General features: G+C 42.1%; 1 protein-coding gene across 1 annotated transcript; it reads left to right on the top strand.

The window, feature by feature from the left end:
- Positions 1-677: 677 nt before the first annotated feature.
- Positions 678-27,765, top strand: AMN1 (antagonist of mitotic exit network 1 homolog). The gene is given in 9 exon segments (XM_075428384.1): positions 678-960; positions 963-1,001; positions 1,004-1,106; positions 9,017-9,149; positions 13,045-13,189; positions 16,493-16,710; positions 20,370-20,426; positions 23,811-23,922; positions 24,582-27,765. Coding segments are annotated over 9 exon segments (1,149 nt in total). The 5' UTR covers positions 678-692; the 3' UTR covers positions 24,656-27,765.
- Positions 27,766-27,781: the final 16 nt, after the last annotated feature.

Raw genomic sequence — 27,781 nt, 5'->3', positions numbered from 1 at the left:
GCTCGCTCTGCCAGCTTCGCCTGCCTCCTGCTTTTGTCACAAAATTCATAACCGGCCCACGCTGACTGAATAGAATTACAATGGTAAATATTTATTAATGTGCATGAGGTGTCCCAGGCAAACCAGGCGCATCCGAGTGATTTTTCTTTAGGGATTTTATAGCTTACACTGTAAGGGTATGATATGAATCATCCAGTTACCTACTAATGCATGTTTCTAATTATCCAGTCATAAAAAAGTATATTTTGTAGGACTTGCAGCGTCACGGTCCACCCGCACCCTCACGGTTTACCTGTTAATCCAGGCGTTTCAGTCAGTTATCGGGCACCATCAGCAACCCCGTGCTTCTCTCCAGTACAGATCCTCCAGTTAATTTGGCAAGAACAGAGGTTTCCTGATCTCAGTCGATCGCCTGTTCTTTTTGGCAGGGGTAGGTGACGGGTCTTGGGTCTGCAGGTAATGACGCAGCAATTACACGCTAATAATATTATTAGCTCCTAAGGACTGTGCGGTCTCAATTTGTATCACATTATCCAGGCAGAAATGTAAAAAGATAGGGGGAGGGGGAGGAAAGCGAGAGTGAGGAAATGCAGTGCAGGTAGAAGGCTGTGGCAGACAGCGGGCTCTCGTCTCTGCAGAGTAATGGAGATCAGGAAAACCGGTGCCGTGGTGCGACTCCACCGAGGGCAGCGATGAGGGAAACCGCCGTTAAACCAGCCCTGCCCTGGCCCCTAACTTCACCAAGCTCCTCTCTGCTTCCTCCCGGCTTGGGCAGACACTCCGTCCCGAATACGAAGCGCTGGAAGCGGCGGGAGACAACTCCTTTGTGCGAGATTTGCGGGTTTGCCGAGCGCTTCAGGCCGCTCCATGGTGCGCTCCTGCCGCTTCCCGCCACAACGCCTGAGGCGATGGCGGGGGGGGCCGGGAGCAGGACTACATCTCCCGTCATGCCCGCCCGCGGAGGGAGCCGCCGCCATTTCGGCACCGTCCCCCGGTCGGAGCCGCTGGGTCGGGCCGGCGCCGCGTTCCCCGCTCCCCGCCACCGCCATGAGCCGCCTCAGCGGTTGGGACGGCGCCGGCGAGGGCGTGCAGCTGCTCCTGGACCTGTGAGTGCCGCCCCGACACCCTGCGGGAAGGCCGGCGGGTGCCGGGCCGGCCGGGCGGGTCAGGCCGCGGCCCGCACGGCGGGGCCCTCCCGTGGGGAGCCCGGACGGAGGGGCTGGCCGGGGTGACAGCGAGGGGACGGCGTTCGGCAGGGCTGCGGCGGGAGGGCAGAGTGAGCGGCAGCGTTTGGGAGCGGTGGCAGGGTTTGGCAGAGCCCAGCAGGAGCTACAGGAGAGGTGATGGGGTGGCAGAGGTGACGGGGTTTGATGGGGTGGCAGGGCAGGTGACGGGGTTTGGCAGAGGTGACGGGGTTTGGTGGGGTGGCAGGGCAGGTGACAGGGTTTGGCAGAGGTGACAGGGTTTGGTGAGGTGGCAGGGTTTGGCAGAGGTGACAGGGTTTGGTGGGGTGGCAGGGTTTGGCAGAGGTGACAGGGTTTGGCAGAGGTGACAGGTTTTGGTGAGGTGACAGGGTTTGGCAGAGGTGATGGGTTTGGCAGAGGTGACGGGGTTTGATGGGGTGGCAGTGCAGGTGATGGGGTTTGATGGGGTGGCAGGGCAGGTGACGGGGTTTGGCAGAGGTGACGGGGTTTGGTGGGGTGACAGGGTTTGGCAGAGGTGATGGGTTTGGCAGAGGTGACGGGTTTTGATGGGGTGGCAGGGCAGGTGACGGGGTTTGGCAGAGGTGACGGGGTTTGGTGAGGTGGCAGGGTTTGGCAGAGGTGACGGGGTTTGGCAGAGGTGACAGGGTTTGGTGAGGTGGCGGGGTTTGGCAGAGGTGACAGGGTTTGGTGAGGTGGCGGGGTTTGGCAGAGGTGACAGGGTTTGGTGAGGTGGCGGGGTTTGGCAGAGGTGACAGGGTTTGGTGAGGTGGCGGGGTTTGGCAGAGGTGACAGGGTTTGGCAGAGGTGACAGGTTTTGGTGAGGTGACAGGGTTTGGCAGAGGTGATGGGTTTGGCAGAGGTGACGGGGTTTGATGGGGTGGCAGTGCAGGTGATGGGGTTTGATGGGGTGGCAGGGCAGGTGACAGGGTTTGGCAGAGGTGATGGGTTTGGCAGAGGTGACGGGGTTTGGTGGGGTGGCAGGGCAGGTGATGGGGTTTGGTGGGGTGGCAGGGCAGGTGACAGGGTTTGGCAGAGGTGACGGAGTTTGGTGAGGTGGCAGGGCAGGTGACGGGGTTTGGCAGAGGTGACGGGGTTTGGTGGGGTGGCAGGGCAGGTGACAGGGTTTGGCAGAGGTGACGGGGTTTGGTGGGGTGGCAGGGCAGGTGACAGGCTATGGCAGAGCTGATGGAGTTTGGCAGAGGTGACGGGGTGTGATGGTGTGACACTGCAGGTGACAGGCTATGGCAGAGCTGATGGAGTTTGGCAGAGGTGACGGGGTGTGATGGGGTGACACTGCAGGTGACAGGCTATGGCAGAGCTGACGGAGTTTGGCAGAGGTTACGGGGTGTGATGGGGTGACACTGCAGGTGACAGGCTATGGCAGAGCTGACGGGGTTTGGCAGAGGTGACAGGGTTTGGAAGGAGTTACAGGACAGGTGGCAGGGTTTGGCAGGCAGATAACTGGGTGATCCCTGACAGATCTGAGCGCGGAGGGGTGGTTCAGGATCCCTGGCTTTGTCTGGTCCCAGTGAAAGCCCTGAATAGTGTTTTGCTTGGAGTTTTTCGTGATGTCAGATTCCTTTGTGTTTCGGAGGGAGTTAGAGACAGCATAGGGGTAAAACATTTGGTTTGACAGGCAGAAGAAAAATAACTAATAGTCAATACAGTCTTAGACTTTTATTCTTCTTTTAAAGCACTGAAGATGAGATTATAGTTGCCCTGGTGTAGCCAGTAAGTGTTTTATTGTTTCCTATAAAGTACAGTAACAGTAAAAACATATATAATTTAAATGATTGTTTAAACTGCAGATCAGTCATGTACTCTGAGAAAATCAGTCACCTTTTTTGAAAAGAACGTGATTAATCTTAAAATTTTCTGTCAAGCTAAATTTATAATTTTGTGGCAAGAGACCGTTAGATGTAACTAGAAGATTTGGCATGGCTTACCTTGTTTTCCATGTATCTACATTGGTTTTCAAGTATTTTCTGCAGATTTGAACTCATTAGTCAATCTAGATTTGCAGGTCCCTATTCAAGCATGGCTGCATTAGCCACTTAGTATCTTCAAGAGAAAAAAAATTATCGTACATTTGTACTAAGTTTTTTAGATACAACTGTTTTTATGTACTATAGCATATGGTGGTGACAATCTGCCTCCTTCAGGATGAATTGCCAGAAAAGTTCATTTATCCAGTGGCCAAAATGTAGGCGTCGTGATAAATAGGTGTTTAGCACATAACTGAAGTGCGTGCCCTTGTATGACAGAGGATGCTTGCCCATTCACATGGCTCAGTAGGCATCCATCATGGGAGAGGGAACAGTCACACCGGAGGTTTGCACATAGCCCACCCAGAAGGCTTCAGAGGTCTGTCTGACTCGCCCCAGCCAAGGGCAGGGTGCTATGCTGCACCGAGGAGGTGCTGGTGCGTTTGGGATCTCGGTAGGAAAGGCGTGGGGTCTCAAGGCTAGTGAACTGGTTTATTGCATAAAGAATAGTAGTAGTAGTAGAAAACGTGATAGCCATCTTATGTCCCTTCTGATGCTGAAGAGCCCAGCTATCACAGCATGAGACAAGCCCCTTGATGTTGATGGGCGTGCTGCTCAGATCCTGTCTGTGGTGAGGTTCACATTCATTGTGGCCTTCAGAGCTTTGATGGGATTTTTTTTTAGAAGTAAACAACTATTCATCATTTCTGTGGTCAAGTAAAGGAATATTACATGTAGAATACTCTGCTTAATCTCAAGACAAAGAATGTGGACGGTGTAATCTACTTGTACATGTACTGAGTTGGAGCTATGTACAGGCTTCTCCATTCCAGTCAGTCAGCCAAGTTCATCCGGCAGTCATTGAGTTTCAGCGAAGGAATTGCATTCTTACACATCTCCAGAGGAACGAGTTAAAGGCGATCGTGGTGTGCGCTCGGGCTATGTAATTGTCACTCATGCTGACATATGGGTTTCTGCAGCCGAGGCCTGTGGTTAAACTCTGCCCAGGTTCTGCTTGGAATCGCTGTCTCCTTCCAGTGTCTTCTGCAGTGACCTGCTACAGCTGCCCTTACTATGCTGTCCTAACCTTAGAGGTTTTTTTAATGTGCTTCCACACTGGAAATCTTGCTTCTTGCCTTGCTTAAATCTGTACTACACTTCAGATTATAGAGTCTTAATATTTTCACTTCTTGAGAGTTTTTTAATCGGTGTGAGTTTAATTTGCTGTGATTTGGTGGCGTTCTGGTGCCAGACAAGGTTCTGTTGCCAAGAAGTTTTCTGTAGGGACTCCAGAGTATATATACTATATACTAAATCTATTTTGGCATAATTGTAGGGTGCTGCTGCCCTCAGCCACTTGTTTTGGCAGAACGATTTTGTGACCTCACGGTTCTAGTCACGGGAATTTTGATTCAGATCAGATGCTGTACAGCTCGCTATGCAACGTGAATTTCAGAGCCAGCATGAGGAAGGCGCAGTACAGAGTGGCTGGGGAGACCAGGGGAGTGGAACTAGCCTTTTCAGTCTCTGGACATTACATGTGGTTAGAGTGGTGTGTCATGACAGCTGGGCTGCTAATAGTAATTAATTACAAGGGCTCTGTCTTGCTAATAACTTTTATCTTTTTGCAAAGCTAAAACAGTACCCATGAGTGATCTGTTAAAATTACATTTAAGACATGCATTACACTACATGCTTACGTTCTCGTGGTTAGCCTTGTATCTTAGACCTAGTAATTTCTCTTTACATGTACTGTAGCATTTGATACCATGAACAATTTCTACTTTTGATTGGTTACGAATCTTTTTTTACACTACTTTATTAGTACTGCTGCAGTAATTTTCTCTATTAATATAACAATATAATTATTACAGCAGTAAGATTAATACTTGAAACAAAAAATTACACAACTTTTTAACAATGTGTTTAATTTTAGTGTATTGTTTCTTGCGTTACACCAGTCAGGTGATTGCTAGGCTGCACTTTAAGTTTCTTATTTATGCTAACCATTAGACTTCTTGTTTAAGTAGCAAAACTTACAGCGGAAACTAAAAACTGACACAAATCTATTAGTGTGTGGAGTAGTTCTTTTGGAAAGGTCATTATTTTTAAGATTTCCAAACCTAACAGAAAGTGCATTTATTAAGGTGTTGCTGCTGCTTGATGGGATCTACTGGATGTCTGCCACTTGTTGGCCTTTGCCACCTGCTCCAAAAGAGAAATTAGCACTCCAAAGGTCACACAGACAAGAGCATCATATTGGAAATATTTGGAAACATTCTTTTTACTTTTTGTTTTTTGGCTTGTTACGTCTTATATTAGCTTCTGTTTCCTGAAGTTACTGTTCCCAAGATGAGAAATGACCGACTTGCACGTGCACTTGTAGCTGATGCAGTTTTAAGGCCTTAATACTGAGGTATGCCAAATTTGTAGATGGTTTATGTAATTATGCTTGGTTGCAAACTGACAGCATAGGAGTTGCAGGGCCTGCCAAATAGAGTGGATGCCTGGCAGCAACAGTGCTTGCTAGAGAGGTGGTGAAGGCAGCTGGGGCAGGTAACAGCTTTAGCTGTCAGTTTTAGGAGGCTGCTGTTACAAATCTCTCGGAGCCCTGGCAGGTGTTCTAGGCTGACTTGTTAATGCCCAGAGCAGTGCAAATGGAACATCAGATTTAAAGGTGTTTAAATTAAGATGGTCACTGGTTGATAAAGAAGTGTGGGCACATGTAAGTTGTCACGAGTATGTAGTTAGGTGTTTCTTAGGTTTGATTGTTCATGTGTCGTTGATAGATAGCCCCTGTGTAACAGATACCATTAACAGGTAGCCAGCCTAATGCAGACTAAAGTGTTACCTAACCTGTCAGTGTTGTGGAAAACTAAGGTCCTACACAGGCGTCAGAACATTTGGAGGTGGATACATCTGCATGAACAAAAACTGAGGACGGAAGTAGAACATCACTTTCAAAACAGAGCTTCCTTTTATGGTCTTGCTATGAATATAAATTATCCAACCCTAAAGAATGCAGGAAGATGTATCTATTTTGTTATTTGTGACTAAAACTATTTTAGTATCCGTTTTTCTGATGTATCCCACTTCTAACACCTGTTTTTCTGTTCTGTTTCATGTGACATGACTTAATATGAGCTGCACTTTGATGTAAGTTAGACTATTTGTAGTGTAATTAGTTATAAAGATCTAATTTCTGGTTTGTGTATTGAGAATATACACATTTGCTGTGTCATAAGGCCCTAACCTTGTCATAAAGCTTAAGGGTAAAGATTATAAGTAAAGATCATCATGTGTTCTGCACCTCTTGACACATTTGCAACAAATGAGTGTGCTGTTTGACACTTTGTAGGTAACTCTGAACTATAAAGAGCTGGTGTAATAAGTCTGATAATGTGGAGCAGTGAAAAAGCAGTTTGAGGTTTTACAAGAAGGAATGATCTTTTATCAGGTCCTTACGGGCATGAAGGACGACTCAGTTTTCCCTGCCCATGAAAAACAGGATTCATGGTTTTCTTTTGTTAAGTTAGACTGGGAAAAAATCTGTCTGGCAGGTGAACATATTAAACTCTTTACTTACCAATCTTAGTTATTGCTGTGTGTATCCAGATCACATAAAAGTATAGATGCCAACTACAGTAGAGAGAGTTACGGTGCAGTTATAGCAGCTGCTCCAAGTTTACTAGCAGGGTGAGTTAATGGAAAAACGTTGATTCCACAAAAGCAGAATGTTTTGTAGGACAGTAATGTTTTCTTTCAACATTTTGGATAGGATTAGAAAGAAAAGTTGGCCTAGGGAATCTAATTCAGGTAGCTATGATCAATAGATAATAAAACCTCCAAAGCACTCCATCGCTTATGCGGACTTATGTTAGGTTTCTAAGCAAGAGGGGAACAGTGGGGAGTTACCCTTCCTCCCCCATTTCAACTCCCTCCATTTTAGTTTGGCTGTAGTGTAATGCTTTTTAAAGTCTTGGCATTTCCTAGGCAACAGAATGTTACCTTTTCAGTTATCTCTGGATGTTGATTAGCTTCACTCTAGTTTATGTTCCTGATTTACCTTGGGACCTTGTTTTTTGATAATAAAATCTCCCTTCAGAAAGTTGCAGTTCCTTCCTTAAGGACCAGCGGTTGTCTTTTGGCATATTAGCGAGCGGTGATTGCTCTGAAGGTCAGTGTGCTCAAGATGCTTAGAAGCTATTAATAAATTCTTCCTGGAGTTGCCTCTGGTGTTTCAGTAAGCCTGGGATTGTAATTTAAAATTGCAGAAGTTGGGACATTAACATTTTATATATTCTATGATACATTAAAGTGCCTCAGGAATCTTAAAAAAATAGGATTACATGATTGGTGTCCCTCTATAGTACTCTGTATTGCGTGAGTACTTTTCTGTATATTTGACCTTGAAAAGCATTATTCCAAATGTTCCACCTGGGTCCTATTGCACATGTATCTGGATAGTACTGATCTCTTTGTTTCATTTTGCTTAAGTAAAGTTTTTAATGTTCCATCTGGAGTCTCATATTCTGACTGAAATGATCCCTTTTTCTTGCATTCATACAGATACAATTTTAGGATTTCAAATCCTGTCTTAAAACATCACCCAGCATTCTGTGATTCTAGCAGGCCTATTAATATTTATTTCTGCCTAGTCCTTCCTTTTCAGATGAACGCTGCGCTGTGTATCTTTGAGATTTGTTTGCAATTTCTCATGCAGCAGTATCTCATGGTGGAAACTTCGTGCAAGTCAAATTTCAGTGTCCGACAAAGGGAGCATGTTGCTTGGAACAGGGAAACAATTTTGACCCTGAACACAAGAGGTGCCCAGAGAGCAGGGTGTTTCTGATGTATAGAAAATGCAGTGTGTGTTGGCATTACTGTTAGTTCAAAATCTCTAGCCCAGTGTGTATGATAATCGGGCTGTTTCCTTCAGGTTGATAAATCGTTCTGATGAATAAGCATGTAGTGGGAAGGAGGCCTAAAGTACTGCCATTATAAGAAAAGAATGGCTATACTGAGTCAAACCAGTCAATGTTTCTGATTGTGATAGGATTTCAGCCAGCTGAACCTTCCCTTCTCATCCCAGGGCAGCTTAATTTCTTAAAGAACCATTGTTGATGAGGCTTTTTGAATGCCTTGTAAAAACCCAGGTGGATTTATCCTCCCGATATATTATATTTTCCATGTGTCCACTAGTTACTTTATTTGCCTGATCTACTTTGTAGGACCACAGGCTTGTTGATTTGTGATTTCCTGGATGCTACTAAGACGGAAGAATTTTTGCCTCATGTGAAACTCCTCTGCAATGAAATTAGGTCAAAAGGGTTGAGCTCAGGGTTACATAGCACAATTCCTATTAAAAGATTACTATAAACTAGATGGTTTATAAACAAAATACTGCATCTGAAAGTAACTCCTTAATGTTTTAACTGAGGTGAAAGAGAGGTGTCCTTCCTCTGGAACTAGCTGTCTCAACTAAAGATTTTACTGCCTACTGAATGGAGGCTCAGCTGGTGAAGGGGCTTGTAGAGCTGGCAGATGTGCTACCAGCAGACTCATTTTGTCAGCTGGGTTGGTGATTGCAGTGAATGAGGCTGCAATTTTTGCCTACAGTTGGTTGGGGAACGCATGCACAGAAGAATCAGCTGATTGACCCAAAAGGGCGATAACTGAACTGATGGTAGCGTGGAGCAGCTGGAACTGGCAAGATTTAAAGGCAGCGTAGCTGGGTGTGGAAGCTGATATCTTATGGCTTGATTGTTCTAGTTCTAATGTGTAATGCCTTTTTTCTGACTGTACTGTACCTTTCCTTTATTTCAGGAGCCTTCAATGTCTGACAAAGAACCTTTCCAGATTCACTGCGGATATTAAGTCATTGCCAGCCAACATAAAGGATAAACTGATTAAATTAATGAGTAGGCAAGGGCAGATAACTGATTCAAATATCAGTGAGGTAAGAACCCATTCAAAACTATTCTGTCAGTGGTAGTTAATACACAAGGATGAACTAAACGAAAAATGTCTACATGAGACAACAGATAAATTCGGGCCTGCTTACTCTGTCCATATATTGACATTTTTTTCTTAAACTCTATAATGCTAATAGTCCTCTATTAGTAGTAATAAGAGTATGTTTGTGGTGACATGTAAATTAAAAATGTGCTCCCTTCAGTGGTAATTGACTCCTGTGTCATCAGCTGACATAAATTATGCCTTTTCAGTATGGGAAAGAAGGCTCTTATTGCAAACCAGTCTCTGTTCATGAAGGTATTATGTTTCAAGAAGGTAGTGCATAATTTAGTAATTAAAAGATTTCAGGAACTTCTTAGATTTCTCTTACATTCTGTCGCCATTATGCACCATATCTCCATATAATTTATTTAAATCTTGGTTCTTTGAAATATGATGATGCTAGGGCTAGAAACTGGTAGTTCAAATTCTTTTTCCCTTTTGCTTACTGATGTCTGTCAGTGTTTCAAAATGAAACCAATTAATGACTTTTCTTTAGCTGTAAGTTCAGGGGCACATCTGTTTTGTTCTCTGTCTACTAGTTATCTTGTTTAGCCTCAAAGGGAGGAGTGAGAATTGAGGAAAACTAAAGGTTGGCCTTGGTGAAACAGAAAATGAATGACTCCCTGTTCATTCCTGCTTTGACCTATAACTCAGAAGAGGCAAATAGTATCAGTTTCTCAGAGTCAGAATAGTGAAGCTAAGACTAGAGGCAGAGTCGGAAGTACTGTGGAAAACTCAGAAACAAAATTTTTGATCTTTAATGTGCACCATTTTTTGATTGTAATAAAATAAATTTTAAGTAAAAATCAGAGTCTTAACTCATTTATCTTTTTTTGGCAAATTTGAGCTGACAAAATTTGATTTTGGCTTTCTTTTCAGTCAGTAATCTTTTCTAGGCATCCTAAGAGATGCATATAATTAAAATCATATGAGTGTGTGTGTAAATGCGTAAAACTTATTAGAATATCTTTAGTCTGGAAAGAAACTAGACAGTTTAAGTTACAATCTTTCCTCTGGCTCTTTGCAACTTTTCATCTGTCTTTGTCCTCATTCAGCAGTTGATCAGTGCCTTCTCTTGGAGCCTGTTTTCCGTCTGACACTGGGATATTCTGTTCCGGTTCTCTCTCTCATGTGTTTTTCGTTGCTCTGTTCCTGCAATTTCCTACAATTCTATCCTTAGCTGTCATCACTTTTCTTGGGCGTGTTATACCATAGCTTTCTTTGCTAGCAGTTTCCAGGTTTATCTCATTTGCATTTTAAAAAAAATGCTACTCACCTCTTGAGTTCTGAATTCATACTGTTTTTTCATACTGTTTAGCTCTTCAATTTTCCTGTTCTTTCATCTTGCGGATATTCTTGTTGCTTGGCATAGCAAAAATGGCTTATGTTGTTTAACTCTTCTTACTATTCCTGGCTCACATCATGTGCAACAGAAGTATTCTGTATGGCACTTTCGCAATGTCTAGTCTTCTGTATGGATAAGGAATTTTTTTTCTTTGCTGCTGCTTTCCTCCTCCTCTTTTCTGTTGTAGTCTCCACAGTATTGCAGCTAGACAGTGTATTCTATTGCAATTTTCCAGGCTATGCTATCTGATTTGCTTTCATGCATGTCCTTTCTTTGGTGTTGTTTAAGCATTGTGCTTAAAGTTAAATTTCTTGCAGCTGAGATTCTGTTAATCTGCACTTATGTATAAGGTTCTATTTCATCTCTTACCTCCCTGTTCTTGCACAGATTTGTGTTATCATACATTATTTTCCCTACTCTGCTTTTTGCTTGGAGCAGATTTCCATGACATGCATGCTAAACTCCTTATTCCAACTCACTTTTACCGTAAAGATCTATAAAGCCATTCAGCTTGTGTCCACAGGATAGAAGTCTATACTTTAATCTCCTGTACTCTGCATCCAAACCATCCTTACTCTAGCTGCAATTCCACCTCCTCTGAGATGGATTGGTATATGCATGCAGTCAATATGAGTCTGTGAATAACAACAGAAAGCAAACCTCTAAGTAATACCTGAGCTTGTGAACAATCATGGGCTAGGGAAGCTTAATACTCTAGCTGCTTTGAATAGGCAGTATTCTGATAGTACTGTTTGTGCTCATTTAGACTTCCTTGCATATAATGGATCTTTTTCTCATAAGATTTCTCATGTGGCTTCAAAATCAGCACTTTGCTCACTTTCATTGCATTTTGGGCAATTTGGAATTGGGAAAGAAAGCCAACAGTCAAGGAAGGCATCTTGAAAAATGTTACTGGTAACTTTGGCTATAAGCACGTCACCTCTGGGTTTGACTGTTTTTGGTCCTTAGGTATGACTTCAGAAATATGAGTGAAATAAGAGCTGAATGTTATCTTGTGAAAACTACTCAGAAGTGTATTGTGGGATATGTTCGTGGTTTTGTTGCACAAAGAGGCATATTTGAGACATTTAGCATTTGGGGGAAAAAAGCTGTTGAAGCTGTCTGAGGTCTCCCATTCATTTTGCAGAAAAGGTGCAATTATAATCTAGAAGTTTTTGGTTCTTTTTCAAAAGGCTTATTTGATTTTGTCAGTAAAGATTTTAGAATCTTAAGATATTTGCAAAACAGAAAAACAGTATTTCTTGTAGTATCTTTATTATACCTGTTGGAATGGTGAACCTGAGAAAGGAGCAGGCCTTTAACAAGCCTGTCAGCTATGCTGTTATCTTTGCTTGTTCGTGGGAATTTTCCGTATGCTTTTATCCTTGTGCGTTAAGGAAGGGAATGACAAGCTGAAGGGAGTGATACAAGGTAATGTGAAAATCCCATCCAACACTTGCCTATTGGTCTGAAGGACAGCTCAGCAAAGGTATAGATGTTTGCACAAGAGGGAGCTATAAACAGTATTTATTATAAAGTAGTAAGAATCCTTGAAAATTACATTAGAGGTAAGATATATGGCTATTGTTACTACAATCTGAGGCCTTCCATTGCTTTGGGTCTAAATTTCATAAGTGCCCTCTTGGGGAGAAGTTCACAAAAACTCCAGTCTGTGTTCCTGGGGGAGTGAGAGAGTCTATTTAATGAGCATTTGATATCTCCTCGTGGTATGATAATGAGATTGCTTGTTTATGAGAAAAAGAGTGTGTGTGTAGGTGAGAAAAATACTCTGGGGCAAAACGTCTTTCAAATCTTACCCTTGTCTGTTCAGTGGATTTAACTTTTGATCACAACGTGTGTTTACACTTCAGGAAGCATTTCTTTACTGAGAGGGTGGTCAAACACTGGAGCAGGCTTCCGAGAGAGGTGGTTGATGCCCCGAGCATGTCAGTGTTTAAGAGGCATTTGGACAGTGCCCTTAACAACATGCTTTAACTCTTGGTCAGCCCTGAATTGATCAGGCAATTGGACTAGAAGATCATTGTAGGTCCCTTCCAACTGAAACAGTCACGTCTAGTCTATTCTAGTCTAGCCTATTCTAGTCCAGTCTATTCAGATTTCTGCCATCAAAGTTGTGGTAGTAAGTTGGAGGGTATTATCCTTGATAAACAGACCTGTGCTGGCAGAAGCACTAGTGTTAGCAACCGTACCGTCAAAATAGTACTTCTGCTGTTTAAATAGTAGTGTTAACGTGCTCCTACTCTAGATGTGATCACAGAAACTGAACGTTCGTGCTGTACGAGATGAACTGTTGTGACAAATATACCGTATTTTCTTTAGAGTTTTTAGTTCCTAGGACTGATAACCCCGTTATCTAGTGAATATTTCCTGAAAATTCTCTGTGATGCCTAACGTGAAAAGTATTTTAGATTCAACTATGCATGTTTATGACATAGCAGAGTTTGACTGAAATGGTAGGTTTTCGTTACAGGTATTGCACCCTGCTCTAGAGTCTCTAGACCTCCGAGACTGTGATATTTCAGATAATGCATTATTGCAGCTTTATAACTGCAAGCAATTGAAAAAAATCAACTTAAATTCTTGCAAAGAAAACAGATTGGGAATCACTTCAGAAGGTATGTTATCTGTGTACAGATAACTGGGATTTTATTTCTGTTTTATTTTTCTTGTTAGATTGGAGTAAATTGTGAAAAATATCTAGGGTAAATATTGCTTAAAAAAATCCCCAGTGCCATACCAATACTAATTAAAAGTCACTTCAGTGGTGCAAATTATAGGCCTAGAGCACTGATTATCTTATGAAAGAGCGCTATCAGGTTACTCTCATGCTTAGTTTCTGGTAAACATTTGATCATATTTTCCACTTCATCTGAATTATTCCTTCTTCAAAACTTGTTTCTGAACCTTACCAGTACCACTGGGGTTGAAGTTTCAGGTTTGTGATTTCCTAAATTGCTTTCATCCCCTTTTTCAATTAAATGTATTTGTTATTGTATAAGCTTATAGCATCTTCTCTGATTTAAAAGACTTTACTTGCTTTAGGACTTCAGAATTTCAGGTGTTACTTTTAACCTCCAGTTTCAGGTTGTATCAGGAGCTATTAGCTTAAAAGAATTAAGCTTGCTGAGTTTTATTTCCCAAAAGTTTTATTTTGTCTTTTGATGGCACTTACTCCTTTGCTCCATCATTAACTCATCCTTATTGAAAATTGATGCAAAATATTATTTCAGTATTGAGTTAATGTCTACTGTACTTCAGATCAGTCTTGGTTTGTATTTTCTTACCACTTGTTTTGGTTTGGCCTGGATAAATGCCAGGTGCCCACCAAAACCACCCTATCACTCCCCCTCCTCAGCTGGACAGGGGAGAGGAAATATGATGAAAGGCTCGAGGGTCGAGATAAGGACAGGGAGAGATCACTCACCAATTACCGTCACGGACAAAACAGACTGAACGTGGGGAGAAAAGGGAGTTTAATTTATCACCAATCAAATCAGAGTAGGATAATGAAAAATAAAGCTAGATGTTAAAACACCTTCCCCCCTCTTCTTCCCAGGCTCAACTTCATCCCTGATTTTCTACCTCCTCCCCCCGAGCAGCACAGGGGGATGGGGAATGGGGGTTGCGGTCAGTTCATCACACGTTGTCTCAGCCGCTCCTTCCTCCTCAGGGGGAGGACTCCTCACACTCTGCCCCTGCTCCAGCACGAGGTCCCTCTCACGGGAGACAGTTCTCCACAAACTTCTCCAACATGAGTCCTTCCCACGGGCTGCAGCTCTTCACGAACTGCCCCAGCGTGGGTCCTTCCCACAGGGTGCAGTCCTTCAGGAACAGGCTGCTCCAGCGTGGGTCCCCCACGGGGTCACAAGCCCTGCCAGCAAACCTGCTCCGGCGTGGGCTCCTCTCTCCATGGGTCTGCAGGTCCTGGCAGGAGCCGGCTCCATTGCGGGCTCCCCATAGGGTCACAGCCTCCTTCAGGCATCCACCTGCTCTGGTGTGGGGTCTTGCATGGGCTGCAGGTGGAGATCTGCTCCACCATGGACCTCTGTGGGCTTCAGGGGGACAGCCTGCCTCACCATGGTCTTGTTGCAAAGGAAGACTCTCTGCTCCGGCGCCTGGAGCACCTCCTCCCGCTCCTTCTTCACTGACCTTGGTGTCTGCAGAGTTGTTTCTTTCACATCGTCTCACTCCTCTCTCTCAACTGCCATTTCACCGCAGATTTTTCTTCCCCTTCTCAAATCTGTTACCACAGAGGCGCTGCCACCGTCGCTGATGGGCTTGGCCTTGGCCAGCGGTGGGTCCGTCTTAGAGCCGGCTGGCACTGGCTCTGTCAGACATGGGGGAAGCTTCTCGCAGCTTCTCACAGAAGCCACCCCTATAGCCCACCCGCTACCAAAACCTTGCCATGCAAACCTGTAACACCACTGCACAGTGATACACTTATGTTTTTTTCTTAAGTAGTTGGTTAAACTTTTGAAAATCAATTTTATTTATTTTCAGTGTCATCTCATCGTTACACTTTTTGACCCCTGAGTTATACTTTGCGATGGTCTTCCCTCCATGCCTTTATCTGTCCACTGATGTCTAGTACGGTTCTTAAGGTACCAGCTCAGCCTGGAGCTCTTTATGTATACTTTTCATCTGTTTGGGTAGAGATTCCTGATTATTGTGCAATTAAAACTGGGAAGTCTATTTCTTTATTGGCACATTCCTAGTTCATCCAGCTTTACTGACTTTTCTACTTACAAGCTGAGAACCAATTATGAAGTCTTTAATTTAAGCTGGAACAGTTCTTTATCGCTCATCTCAATTCATACAGAAAAAAAGACCCAAACCCACCCCAGTTTAGAGCAGTGTTACCTTTTACTAATCCAGTGACAGGTGGGGCATTTTTGGTTGGCTTGTTTGGGGTGTTTTGTTTGGTGTGGGTTTTGTTGTTTTGTTTTGTTTTTTTTAAGAAACTTGTTGGCTACCACATCCAGAAATACCTGAGCCCTGTCATTACCAGGAAGCATTTGCTCTGTAGGTCACACATGGAGCGTTTAATGTCCTTCAATACAATGTCCAGTGGTACTTCTCTGTCATATTCAACTACCACTGCTGTCTCTTCTGTCATTCTTTGCAAAGTGGTTCTGACCCAAGCAACTACTATTTTATCCATCTTTCTTTGAAGCACTTACGTAGTAACATATCTTCATGACATTCGACTTTATCCAGAAGTGATGTGATTTTCTGTACAGCTGGAATCCTCATGTTTTCCGTCATCCTTGAAATAAATTCATTTCATGAACTGCATCTGTAGGTCATGGATTTTTGTTTTGTTGACTACCTCCTGACACTTCTGTGGGAAGATTTCGGTTATTGCTGTCAGGGCTCTGAGGGCACCAACGGACGCTAATGGCCATGACCTGTCCCACCTGCACCAGCTGTCTGTGGACCTTCAGTCCCGGCCTGAGCTGTGTCCTAGGTGTACCTGATTCCTGTCCTGCTTCAGAACTGTTGTTTTGGTTTCTTGAATTGACCTAGGACATGACCTCTTACTTTGCTTTTTGTCTGATATTCACTGCACCACCAGTGGGACCTAGGGCGATCAGTCTGCTTTCAAGCCGTTGGCCTTTTTTCATACACTTACTGAGATGATGCCTCATGTATATAATATCCCTCAGGTATCCCTCTGCAGTATGGAGGGCAATTCAGCATTTAGAAATTCTTGTCAGCTCTGGCATTGTTCATTGTCATTTTCACTTCCTTGAATTAAAAGAAACCAGCCACAAAATTATTTCCTTTTACAGAGTCTTGGTGGCATGGCATGAGATGAAAGTTGAGCAGCCAGTGACCAGGGGACAGCATACTGGATTCAGCATGGTGGTTATGTTAAAAAATGAAAAATTCTTTAAATTGCCCTGTTTCTTTAACAGGTGTCATAGCGCTGGCCTTATCCTGTCCTTACTTGCGTGAAGCGTCTTTTAAAAGGTGCTGCGATATAACTGACAGTGGAGTTCTTGCTCTCGCGCTCAACTGCCAGTTCCTACAAATAGTGAACTTGGGCAGCTGTTCAGGCATCATGGATGCATCTCTGCAGGCACTGGGAGAAAACTGCAAATTTCTTCACAGTGTGGACTTTTCGTCTACTCAGGTAACTATGGTGGCAATTGGCTAATTGACTTCTGTTTGTTTATTTTTTAAGACTGTCATGATAAAATTGAAAGGGGATCTTTTTTAGCTGTACTCTTGCAAGATTTAGGACTACAGTTCACTTCCAATTTCCTCCTTTCAAGGAAAAGGAAAGATGTATTTTGCATCTTGATAACCAGAAAAATACACATTTTGATATTACAGCATGTATTACGGACCAAAGATAAACTTTTATTAGAATCTACCTAATATTGGAGATTTTTTTCAGTATCTTTATTGAGTGCAATCATTTTCTTCAAGAAATAATCAAAAATACTTCATTTAAAGAAAGTAGAGTCTTGGACAGATTATTGCCCGCTTTTAGTTAGGACAAACTGACCTGAATAATAATAATATATGATGTCAAACAATGTAAGCCCCTAGTAGAACTAAACACTCCATAACTAGTTCTAGTTCAGGAGTGACTGGGCTTTCTGAATGGCTTGTCAGAGTTATGTTACGGAGTCAGCATGGAAAGAATGACATTTAAAATGTCAGAAAGGGCAGGTAAGAAGATTTAACAATATTTAGCATGAGAAGGAGGAAATCAGCTGCAGCAGCAAAACTGTAACATACTTCATAATTACAGTAAGATAATGAAGTGGGGGGAAAGGATTTTTGCAGTAGCATTCGGTTGACTGTGATGGTGACTGAGTGTGTTGAACGTGAGTCAAGCACAGAGCGTTCGTAATGAAGTGTCAGATTGGCAAAGAAGTAGCAGGTTCTTATTTTAGATGCTAATACTCTTTCAGTTTTTGCGGAATTAGGGCATCAAAAGTAATATTTATCTTTTCTTTGGTAATTTTTATTATTAACATTTAACTCTATTTCTTCAAACTGATTAATTTTTTGTTCCCTTGCCTTTCTCTTCCTTTATGTGAAATAGCAAAGTTTCCCCATATATGTTTTAGATGAGATGAAAGCTTCTTGAGTAGCTAAACAACTTCCACATTTCTTTTTTCTTTTTGATAATAATAACATGATGTTATGCTAGAATTCGCAATTTCATTTGACTAAAAATAAACAGAAACATTTATTAGATATAAATTAAAATAAGTTTAAGATGAAGCAGAGAAACTACGGGTGGCTTGTGCCTGTAAAGATCGCAAGGCCTAACCATATTCTTGTGTTTGATTGCCAGAATGCACAGTAAAATTATCAGCTGGAACTGGCAAAGCTGTGTGTAAGAGTAGAACAGTGAGAACGCTGGAAATAAATGAACAGGGAAAGAAGGGCCCAGCTCACTTGCAGGAGCAAGGAAGCAGGTGTGAGTTCGACTACAAAGGGGCCAAACGCCTCAAGGTGATGTAGCCAGTTAAAAACAGGCTCATCTAGCAGCTGCAGAGGTGAGGTACGGTAAGCAGAAGGTGTACAGGTGGTGCAAAGTAACAGGAACCGGGGCAGATGAGGCAAGGGGAGGGTTGAACTAAGAAGGAGATGTAGCTCTGTGTCCCCTGGCTGCACACAGAGAGCGTGAGTGGAAGCTTGGCCTGAAGAACTCTGCTACAATGGCCCAGGACCACATAAGGAAACTAATTATGTTTACTTATCAGCATGCATGTGTTACCATTCTGAGGAGGCATGTTTTATACATAAACCCTGTGCTTACTGCTCTACTGCCAGTGTGCTCCAAATCCCAGCACTGTTAACAGGTGGAAACACAGGCTGACGAGTCCAAATGCCTGCGTAATTCAACAGGACATTTCCTCTCTAGTGTTCATTGACTTGGTGGATGGCAAAAATGGTGGGAAGCGACTTGCCTGAAAGGGCTCTGTAGACTGCAGCAGTTTTCTGTGTAGGATGCGGGACAGTTTAGTTCTCTGCAAAATGTGTTGGCGAAAGCGGGAGTGTTGCGAGTTAGGCGTTTTATCTGCCCAGACGCTGCTCGTGTAGAACAGAGCTGGGTTGCTAATGTATGTGACTGGGGGTACTGGGCTGTGTAAGCCTTTGCTGGAGATGCGTACAGAGTTTGGTGACAGCTGCTCTGCACCGAGAAGCTGGTGCATTTGTGGCTTGGTACTGACTGCAGGGGGTTTATCCCCAGTAGAAGAGTGTATCCCGTGATGAGGATGGGCAGATGTGGCATTACAGACAGTGCACATAGATACTCAATAGAGTAGGAAGCAACACTGCAACACTGTAGTAATAGTGTAGCAGTGGTTACCGTGAGCTCGTGCAGGGAGGTGAGGGGGCTTTGTTTTAGTACAAAACTGGTTTCATGCTCTCACACTGTCATAACCAGATACTCACAAGCATCAAGACAGTGACATTCAGATGGTCTCTCCAGTGTTGAGGCACCAGCCAGGCAGTCTGGTCCAGGTTAGTTTTGATGACATGGAGGAGAAGGGACACAGGCTATCCAGTCACTCTGCTTGAGTTGGTCTTAGGTTGGTGACCATGCACTGGTTTTGGATGTGCCATTTTATACCCTTTAGGAACTGGCAGTGATTACTCCCTCCATTCTATCCCACCTATGGGAGTTATTAGAATTTATTCATTTACTGCCACTTGTCTCCTGGTCTGGATGTCTTGAGGAGCTAAATGTCCTGTCATCTTGATGACCTGCTAAGCTAGGTACTGCCAATACCTGCCATTCTTACAGGCCTTTGTGTGATACTTATTCATTCTCCATTTGTGCTGATCTGACCCTTTCTATTACAGTTCTGTACAGTAGACTTGCAATAGAGGGCCAGAAGGCAGTAAGACAATTTGTGCAATGGGAATAATCAAATCTTTAAACAGAAGTGGAGCTTGTGGTCTCTGGATTCTGGCTGTCAAACTGAGCTGAGCCTTGCTGTGTATATTTGATGACTACTATTCCTGCCATCTAATGTAAGCTCTATGAAAACACCTGTGTGACAGATGTGAAATCCAATCCAGCGTTTTGAACTGGGGAGGAGGTTTAATGAATTTGGTTCCCGGAAGCAAACGAATAAATTGGCCTTTCTTGCCTTTCTAAGGAAAGGAATGCCTTTTGTCTCTCTCCTCTCTCTTGCAGGCGAACATTGCTTTGTGGATGGCTGTAGCCAATCACTTTGATAAACCTTTTAGTGCGAGTGTGTGATGACTGCTGTAAGACTGCTTGTTTGAGGGATTTCTGTCTTGCATAACTGGTTTGCTTCAAGATAAGTAGAAGTAAGACAGCTGATGAAACACTGCTACGATTACTTTTTTTTTTTGCCCAACCTAAGAAACTTCCTTCAGGAACACCTCCAGCAGTCCTGAAAACGGGAGAAAAATTGGTCTAGGTAGAGCAGAAGTGCTCTAAGCCTTATAAATTAGAAAGTGCCGTGCTCTGACTGTAGTTGTGTATCCACTGTTAAATGAGACAAGGAAGCTGCAGAAATAGAAGTTACGCAGTTGGAAACATCGCGGTAGAAAACTAGGCTGGATCACATGGCAGTAAGATGCAGCAGTGTTTAATAGACTGAAAAAAATAGATACTTGGATAATTTTCTCTACAAGCTTAGTTGGCAAGAAAATACTGCAGTGTTAAGTGTATTCAGTGACTGCAGGGAGTGAATAAATGAATATAATTTTTTTTCCCCCCGAATAGCTGTGTTTGAAAAAAAAATGAGCTTGAATCCATTGTGTTCATAATGTGGTTTTTTTTTTCTCTAGGTAACAGATGATGGCGTTGTAGCACTAGTGAATGGAACATGTTCAAAGAATTTGAAGGTAACTTAATCTAATAACAAAGAAATGAGCAAAAGGAAATACCTGCATTTCTTAATTATTATTATCAGCATGACTTCTGAGGGATGTTTTTTACTGACTGACTTTTGCCTTTGTTTGTGTACACACTTGCCCTGATTTTGGTTATGAATTTAATATTTTCTGTTTCTCTGTAGCAATACTCCAGACCAGCTTTTTGAGAACCTTGGTCTTTTCAAAATGAGTTTTCATCTGTTGAATGTAGTTTGCTTATTTTAACTCATGTTGTTTAAGAGAGCTGTATAATAAATATAAATGAATGCTTCACTTTTTCCCTTGATTTCTTTGGAGTTATTTCTTGATTTCTTTGAACACTGGGGGATAATTTGTAATGTGGATAATGGAATGGATTTAAGAAATCAGTTAGCACCTCTGCAGAAGTAAATCTCTAACTGATGAAAGCAACTGTGAAAATGAAGTTGTCTTTGCAGAAAGATTCTCTAGGCACTGAGACAGGGATAAAATGATGGAGAAGAGGCATCCCATCCCTCTTATCATAAATGATCTTCTACTTTTCTGTATACGACATTTCTTATCTGTGCGTGGTTTTGCTTTTATAAAGTCTGATTCTGAATCAAAGCTATTCATCTAAGAACTAAGATGGGAAACAAGTCATACTTTTGCTAGTTTGTAGTTTTTAAGAAGAAAAACAACACTGAACAAAACACCAAATCTGGGTCAACTGACAGTGTTAATAACCTGGAAAAACAGAACTGTTACTGTTCTTTTGGAGGGAAACAGGTTTGGTTTTGGCTTTTTCCAGCTGATGTTGTCTATTTTGGACAATCATTTTGGTCTTGAAAACTGTTGTGGTACAAGATGAAATTGCTGTTGTCTGAAAAATAGTGATGAGAGGTCTTTTTTTTTAATATACTAGAACTGACTTGAAAATAGCTTTGTCTTTTAGCTGGTTACACCTTTAGCTGTAGCAAAACATTGATTCCCAACTTTCTAAATAGCCCTGAGACTATGCAGGTAGTCTTCATAAAGACACCTCTTGTATCCAGCCTGCAAATGTAAAGCAGTGCCTATCACTGTGGTTTGGATTAGGTCATTCGGACTAGGTCACTCTCAAAAGTCCTCAGTACATATGTCTTAAAACACAAATATTGTAATAAGTTTTCATGAGTTTATGGTAAAAAGTTTTGGGCTTGCTGATAAATAGAGTGGGGTTCTGTAAAGTTCCTAGAGGCACCCTAGTGGGTTTTGAACAATGTTGATATAATTACTTTCTCAGTATCATGTTTAGTTACTCGGTCAGTATTATCTTCCCTCTTCTGTATCATTATTGTCCACAGTTCACAGAGAACTTTATTCTTATGTGCAAGCCCTTTTTCTTAAAACCAGAGAAATGCAGTTCCATGTATTTTTTCAATAAAAATTTCCAGCTTACAAAATGTGGCCTTTGGTATTTCCTGGTCACGTTGCTGTAGTTACTATTTCTTTGTAAGTGCACAGGCTTTATTTCGTGCATGAGGTGCATAGATGCCTGTGGAAGCTGTACTAGATCAGGAAGAATGAGTTAGGTAGCGCACATAAGACCTGCTTCATCTTTAAGTGTTCGAGGAAGTAACGTTGCAGTGGTGGGCTTGGATTTCAGAAGAACTAATGGCAAATTTCAGTTATGCCAGACTGAATAGTAGTATGGATTTTGCTTTTCCTGTGCTGGATTGTGCTTTTCCTGGGCACAAACTGAAGCAGAGGAAGTTCCAGCTGAACATGAGGAAGAACTTCTTCCCTCTGAGGGTGACGGAGCCCTGGCCCAGGCTGCCCAGGGAGGTTGTGGAGTCTCCTTCTCTGGAGATATTCAAGACCCGCCTGGACAAGGTCCTGTGCAGCCTGCTCTGGGTGACCCTGCTTCGGCAGGGGGGTTGGACTGGGTGACCCACAGAGGTCCCTTCCAACCCTTACTATTCTGTGATTCTGTGATTCTGTAATACTTGTTTCCACTTTCTTAAAAGCCATGTATTTAAGTGCTTTTGCATTTGTTTTTTTGGGTGGGTTTTTTGGGGTTAGGAGGGAGTGGTCTGTGCAGTTTGAATACGGCAAAATTTAATAGGTTTATGTGGAATGACAATTTTTAAAACTAAAGTTGTGTTCTATCAGTTTAAACAGCTAGAAAGGTTTAGGTCGCTTGGTTTACAAGCAGTAAGAAAAAGAAAATTGGTAGAGAATGTGGAATTATTTTCTCCAGTCTCTTCTTCAGTATAACTCTTTTCCTTGTCTGTGTCACAGTCCTCATACCTCTGTTTCACGTCATCAGAGTGAAGCGCAAATTTATAGTGATCGAACGTCAGGTACACGGTGAAAAACGTGGAGTCTTAAAATTCTCAGACTGTAACTAGCAGGCAGATTTATACATCTTTTTAGTTCATTCAGAGGCATTCAGATTCCACATTTCACTTATTAAAAATGAACTAAAAACTGTACATATATCAGCTTTTGTATATCGTGTTTCTCTGAATACAGTTCTTGTTTTCTGTGTCGTCATTCTGTACAAAGTTGCATTTATTGCAAAAGGTCCCTTTCATTTTTGTGCTCTTTCAAGATCCTGGGAGTTTATAACTTGGAAAGATGCTCTTTCACAGTAGAACAATGAGGGTTTTTTATTTTTACCCCAGGATCCCCAAAGTGTATTTTCCCAAATTCTATTTTCATTAGATTTCGTAGTCTCTTTTCTGCATTTCTTCTTGTATGTTGCATTTACTGATATGTTGGACAGTTTAGAGAACAGCCATTTTACAACAGCAACAAAAAAGGTTGGTAATAATCTGTTAATTTAATCTGAGTTTATTATTTCTCTAGCACATACGATAGGTACTAGTTATACAACTGCACAGAAATGAAGAAGAGAGCAGGTTTTAGTCTAGTCTTGGAAGTTCTTAGACTTCTTTTAGGAACTATGTAGACAGATAGATAGATAGGTATTAGGAGCTTCAGCAGAGACTGAATCCTGCCTGTTTTGGGAAAACCCAGAATTAAATTTGGGTTCTGTTCTCCTGGACAGCAAATTGCTAGGCGAATGAGTGTCATAGGAAAATGGATGAGACTCAAACACGGTAGAATCTCGCTGAAGAGCTTTCTCAGTTGTCTTGAATAATATAGGTGTTTTGGGAAAACTGGGGTTTATGTTTTTTGTTTTGACTCTTCACAGAAAAGCTGTCTCATTTTTACTGAGGTTATTTTCCTGGTCTGTACAGGACCACATATGGGGTCAGTGCACAGAGGAGTAGTAGGTCATGATTTCTTCTGGATGGGGATCTCTGAGCATGGTTGGGCAAAGGAAAGCTCTGCCTCCAAAACTGTGGATTTTCTGACAGGCTTTTGTTACTACTGTTTTCATAACAGGAGATCCACATGGAACGCTGTGTGAATCTGACTGATGTTGCTGTGGAAGCGGTCCTGACTTGTTGTCCAAAGATACACATTTTTCTGTTCCATGGATGTCCATTGATAACAGGTAGGTCAAATCACGCAGGGAGTAAAGAAGAGCAATTATTTCTTGATAGTATCTTCTTGCTCTCTGGAAAAGCACACTATACTTCGTAAATAATCCCAAACAAATAATAACTTCCTGGATAAAATAATAATCATACACTGAAATTTTCAAAGCAAGGTGAGAGTTTTGATTTGAAACACGACAGCCTTCAGAGAGGGATTTTGTTGTTGTTTTGGAGTTTGGATTTTTTTTCTTTCCTTTTTCTCCCCTCCTCAACATGCTGGTGAAGACCTCAAGTTGATGTTAAGACTTCAGAAAAATGTGTTAACATCTTAAATGCCTCCTCTATTCCAAAAGTATGGAACAGCATCCATTCAAGAAACAGTAGAATGGAGCAGGACTGGTCAGCCTGGAAAATAAAAAAACAAACTTAAGAGAAGTTAAGATCTATCTTGGGTGTTTCAAGTTCAGTTGGTTGGTGTTGCTTTACAGTTATGTGATTGGAGAAAGAACCGAGTTGTTTTTAATTACTAGAGTTATATCTGAAGTGTGATATTGTAATAGCAAGATAAGCATAAATGCAGATGCATAATTAAGTTATTTTGCTGTTTACCTGATTTGTAAACACCACCTGTATATACTCGGAATGAATAACAAGAAATTCCTTGGTTCTTTTGCAGATCGTTCCCGAGATGTTTTAGAGCAGCTAGTCATATCGAACAAAATCAAGCAAGTAACGTGGACTGTCTACTGACTGTTCATCGTGTATGTATGAGTGTAAAGTTTACAGATGGGAGAGCTCTTTCAGAAAACAAGCACCTTGGAGAAAGAGCGGGTGACTTCTGTAGCACCAGTTGCTTCCCTCCCTGTCCCCACGAGAGGTCTCCATCGCCATTCCAGTCCTTGCCTGTGAGCCCGGGCTTCCCCATTTCCTCCGCTTAGACCCCTGTCTGTGTTGCACAGCTGATCGTGCTTCATTAAGAGGAAAGCTGAACTATAATTAATATTACATTGTCATCGCTCAGCCTCCTGGAAGTATCAGATTTGGCTGCTACTGAGCATCTTTTAGCATCTTAGCTACATATACAATCCCAATTTAAGTAAATCTGTGTTTGGAGTTTGTAGTCTGAGAGTGTCGTCGTAACTAAAAATACCAAGCCCAGACATAGTATTGACACTTGTGAAAAAGTGTCTGTAACGTTGGGACTTTAATCTGGCGAAAGTCAACAGGCAGAACTGGTGAGTGGAAGTGGCATTAATAGCAATGCAAATGTATTCTGAGTAGTAACAAACAGTCTCCTTTCACCGTGTATTTTTGCTAGGTCTGGAGGAAAAACTGTAGGTACCTTCTTTGGATGTTACTGATGCTGCACGTTTCGGTTTTTATTTACCATCAAATGCTTGCTGGATTTTTACACATCCAAAAGTACAGTCTGTGAACATATAAACATAAAGTTGCTTTGAAATTATTGTGGTGACTTGGCAAATTGCAGAGCAGTAAGTATGAACAACAAAAGAATCTCGTATATGGGCAAATACTTACTTGCTCTGGCTTTTACCTATGTTCCTGCATGAGAATGCTTTTAGGGAACAAAACATTGGTCCTCATAAGCATAACTGTGAGTGGAATAGGACCAAATTTAGTGTCTGAGTACATGAATCTCAGGATGGTAGAGTTCAGCAGACTGTGTGTTCTGCTCTATGCGGTTTATTATCTCTCCGGTGGCCTCCAGAAGCTGAAAATAACAACCATTTATATGTTGTTCAATTGTAGTCATATTAAAGGAAAAAACAATAATGAGAAGCGTAGAATGAGTTTATTACATGATGGAGCAGTGGTCTCATCACAATTGTAAGTCATGTTCATTGGCTTTCTTGAAACAGCATAACCTCTAGTGAGACTTCTATGATTTCTGCATTAAACTTTTTAAAATGCTAGCAATTTTAGCATTATACAGGGCAGGTAGCACACTGTGTTGATGCTCTGCATCTGGAAGTAGCAGGGTTTAGCTGGGGTGGTCTTACGTGGGTTTGAGGACACTTGGAAAGCCATGAGTTTAGTCAACCATAAGGAATATGTTTACTTTATAATTTAACACTTGTCATAGCCACAATTATCTCAAATGTTGCAGAAATAAACCAGTATTCTACTAATTTATTTAAAGTTCAGGTCAAATTGCATGTAAGATGATAATATAATACGTGTTGCAACCAGTAATATTAAAGGATATTATGATGTCTGACAATAATTTTTGTTCTTCTGTTTGTTATATGGTTTATGGAAGAGCAAGTCCGTTTAGAAGGTTTGTTCAAGTGTAACTGGAAGCATAATTTTCAAACTCCAGTGCCCAAATCCCTGACTCTTCTTGCATGCAGTCCTATGGCCCAGTGATGAACGTTTTCCTATGATACCTATAGGTATAGCTGCACCAGTACAAACCGTTGCTGCCAACAGAACCTGGGCTTGCTGCATTAGCAACTAGCACCTGAAAGCTGTAATTACAGAAAATCCTTGGACCAGGTAGAGGCCTAAGAACCTAATCTACCATGTTGTATTCCCTTTTTTTGTCGAAAGACTACTATATTGTTTTGCTCTGTGGAATCCCTGGTATCAGTCAGGGGCCATCATTCCTTTGAACTTTTGGACATGAGTTGGCAATAAATTTGTTTTGCACTGTTTTCATACTGATCCATCTGGCTGCTCAGGCAGCAGCAATGACGCCTAAGGATCAGGCTGCCAGCCCTGGTTTCAGGAAAGGTGCCACAAAAAGCGTAAGTAGACTTGTAAGTGAACTCAAGTGGGAAGGGGCCTCGGGGGGGTTTCTAGTTTAACCTCCTGCCCAAAGCAGGGCCAGCTCCGAGCTCTAATCAGCTTAGTCAAGTCTATATCCAGCTAAGCCTTGAAACACTGAAGTGTCGTGTTCACAGCCTTTTGAGGCAACTTGTTCCACTGCTTGACTGTATTCATGGTGGGGGAAAAAGTTTTCTTCTGTCCAGTTTGACCCTATTTTGTTTCAGCTTAGACTTTTTCTCACTGGAAGAGCCTGGCTGTCATCCCGACAACCTCCTCATAGGTATGGGCAGGCTGCTCGTAGGTCCCTTGAAGCCTTCTCCAAGCAGAAGCAGCCCAGTTCCCTCAGTCTGTTACTGTAAGACGTGTAACTATAACATAGTGTGGTCATGGTCGCCAGACTCTTAAGTGCTACATCCAGAGAGAAAATTATAAATGAAGATAATGTAAAGCAGCTAAAGGTGGAAGACCACCAAATCTGTAACGGCAAAGGACACTTAAAAAAATCCACTATCTTAACTACTGCTTACCTCACTGGCAAGGTTGTCCTACTTCTCCTTGCTAATGTAGCCTTGGATTTGTCATGTTGAAGGCAACTGCAGCTTACACTGTGTCCTTAAATGTGCACGTAGATTTACAGTCTTCTCCTGTAGCCGCTTCTAAATGTGTAACTTAGTGGTATATCCTCACCTCGTGCTTAAAAATCTGCACAGCACTGCAATGAATTACACTGTTTTGAAATTAGAAAGTTTAGTGTAAGTCACGTTAAAGCCCCCACTGTCAGAGCTTGAGTCTGCTCTCTTACGGGTTTATTAGTAGCATATCTCTACTGGAATATTTTTTGATTCAGGTTAAATCACAGTCATTCTGAACAAATGTTTACAAGCACTGGGTGAAGTGACAGAAGAACAGCATGTATGCACTTACCACGTTATATTCTGTGTTGCTTGGATATTGTTATTGTTGTAAATTGTTGGGAAAGCACTGCTGAATATTCACATATTGCCCTCGAGATTAAAGTTTGTAAGTGTTCTGTTTGGATACTTCTGAAAACTTGTTACATCGTATTTTATGACCAGGTACATCTCT

The sequence above is a fragment of the Opisthocomus hoazin genome, chromosome 8 (assembly GCF_030867145.1).
Source record: "Opisthocomus hoazin isolate bOpiHoa1 chromosome 8, bOpiHoa1.hap1, whole genome shotgun sequence".
Classification (NCBI taxonomy): Eukaryota; Metazoa; Chordata; class Aves; order Opisthocomiformes; family Opisthocomidae; genus Opisthocomus; species Opisthocomus hoazin.
Note: the sequence above shows the minus strand (reverse complement) of the source record. Positions and strands in the feature narration are given on the sequence as shown.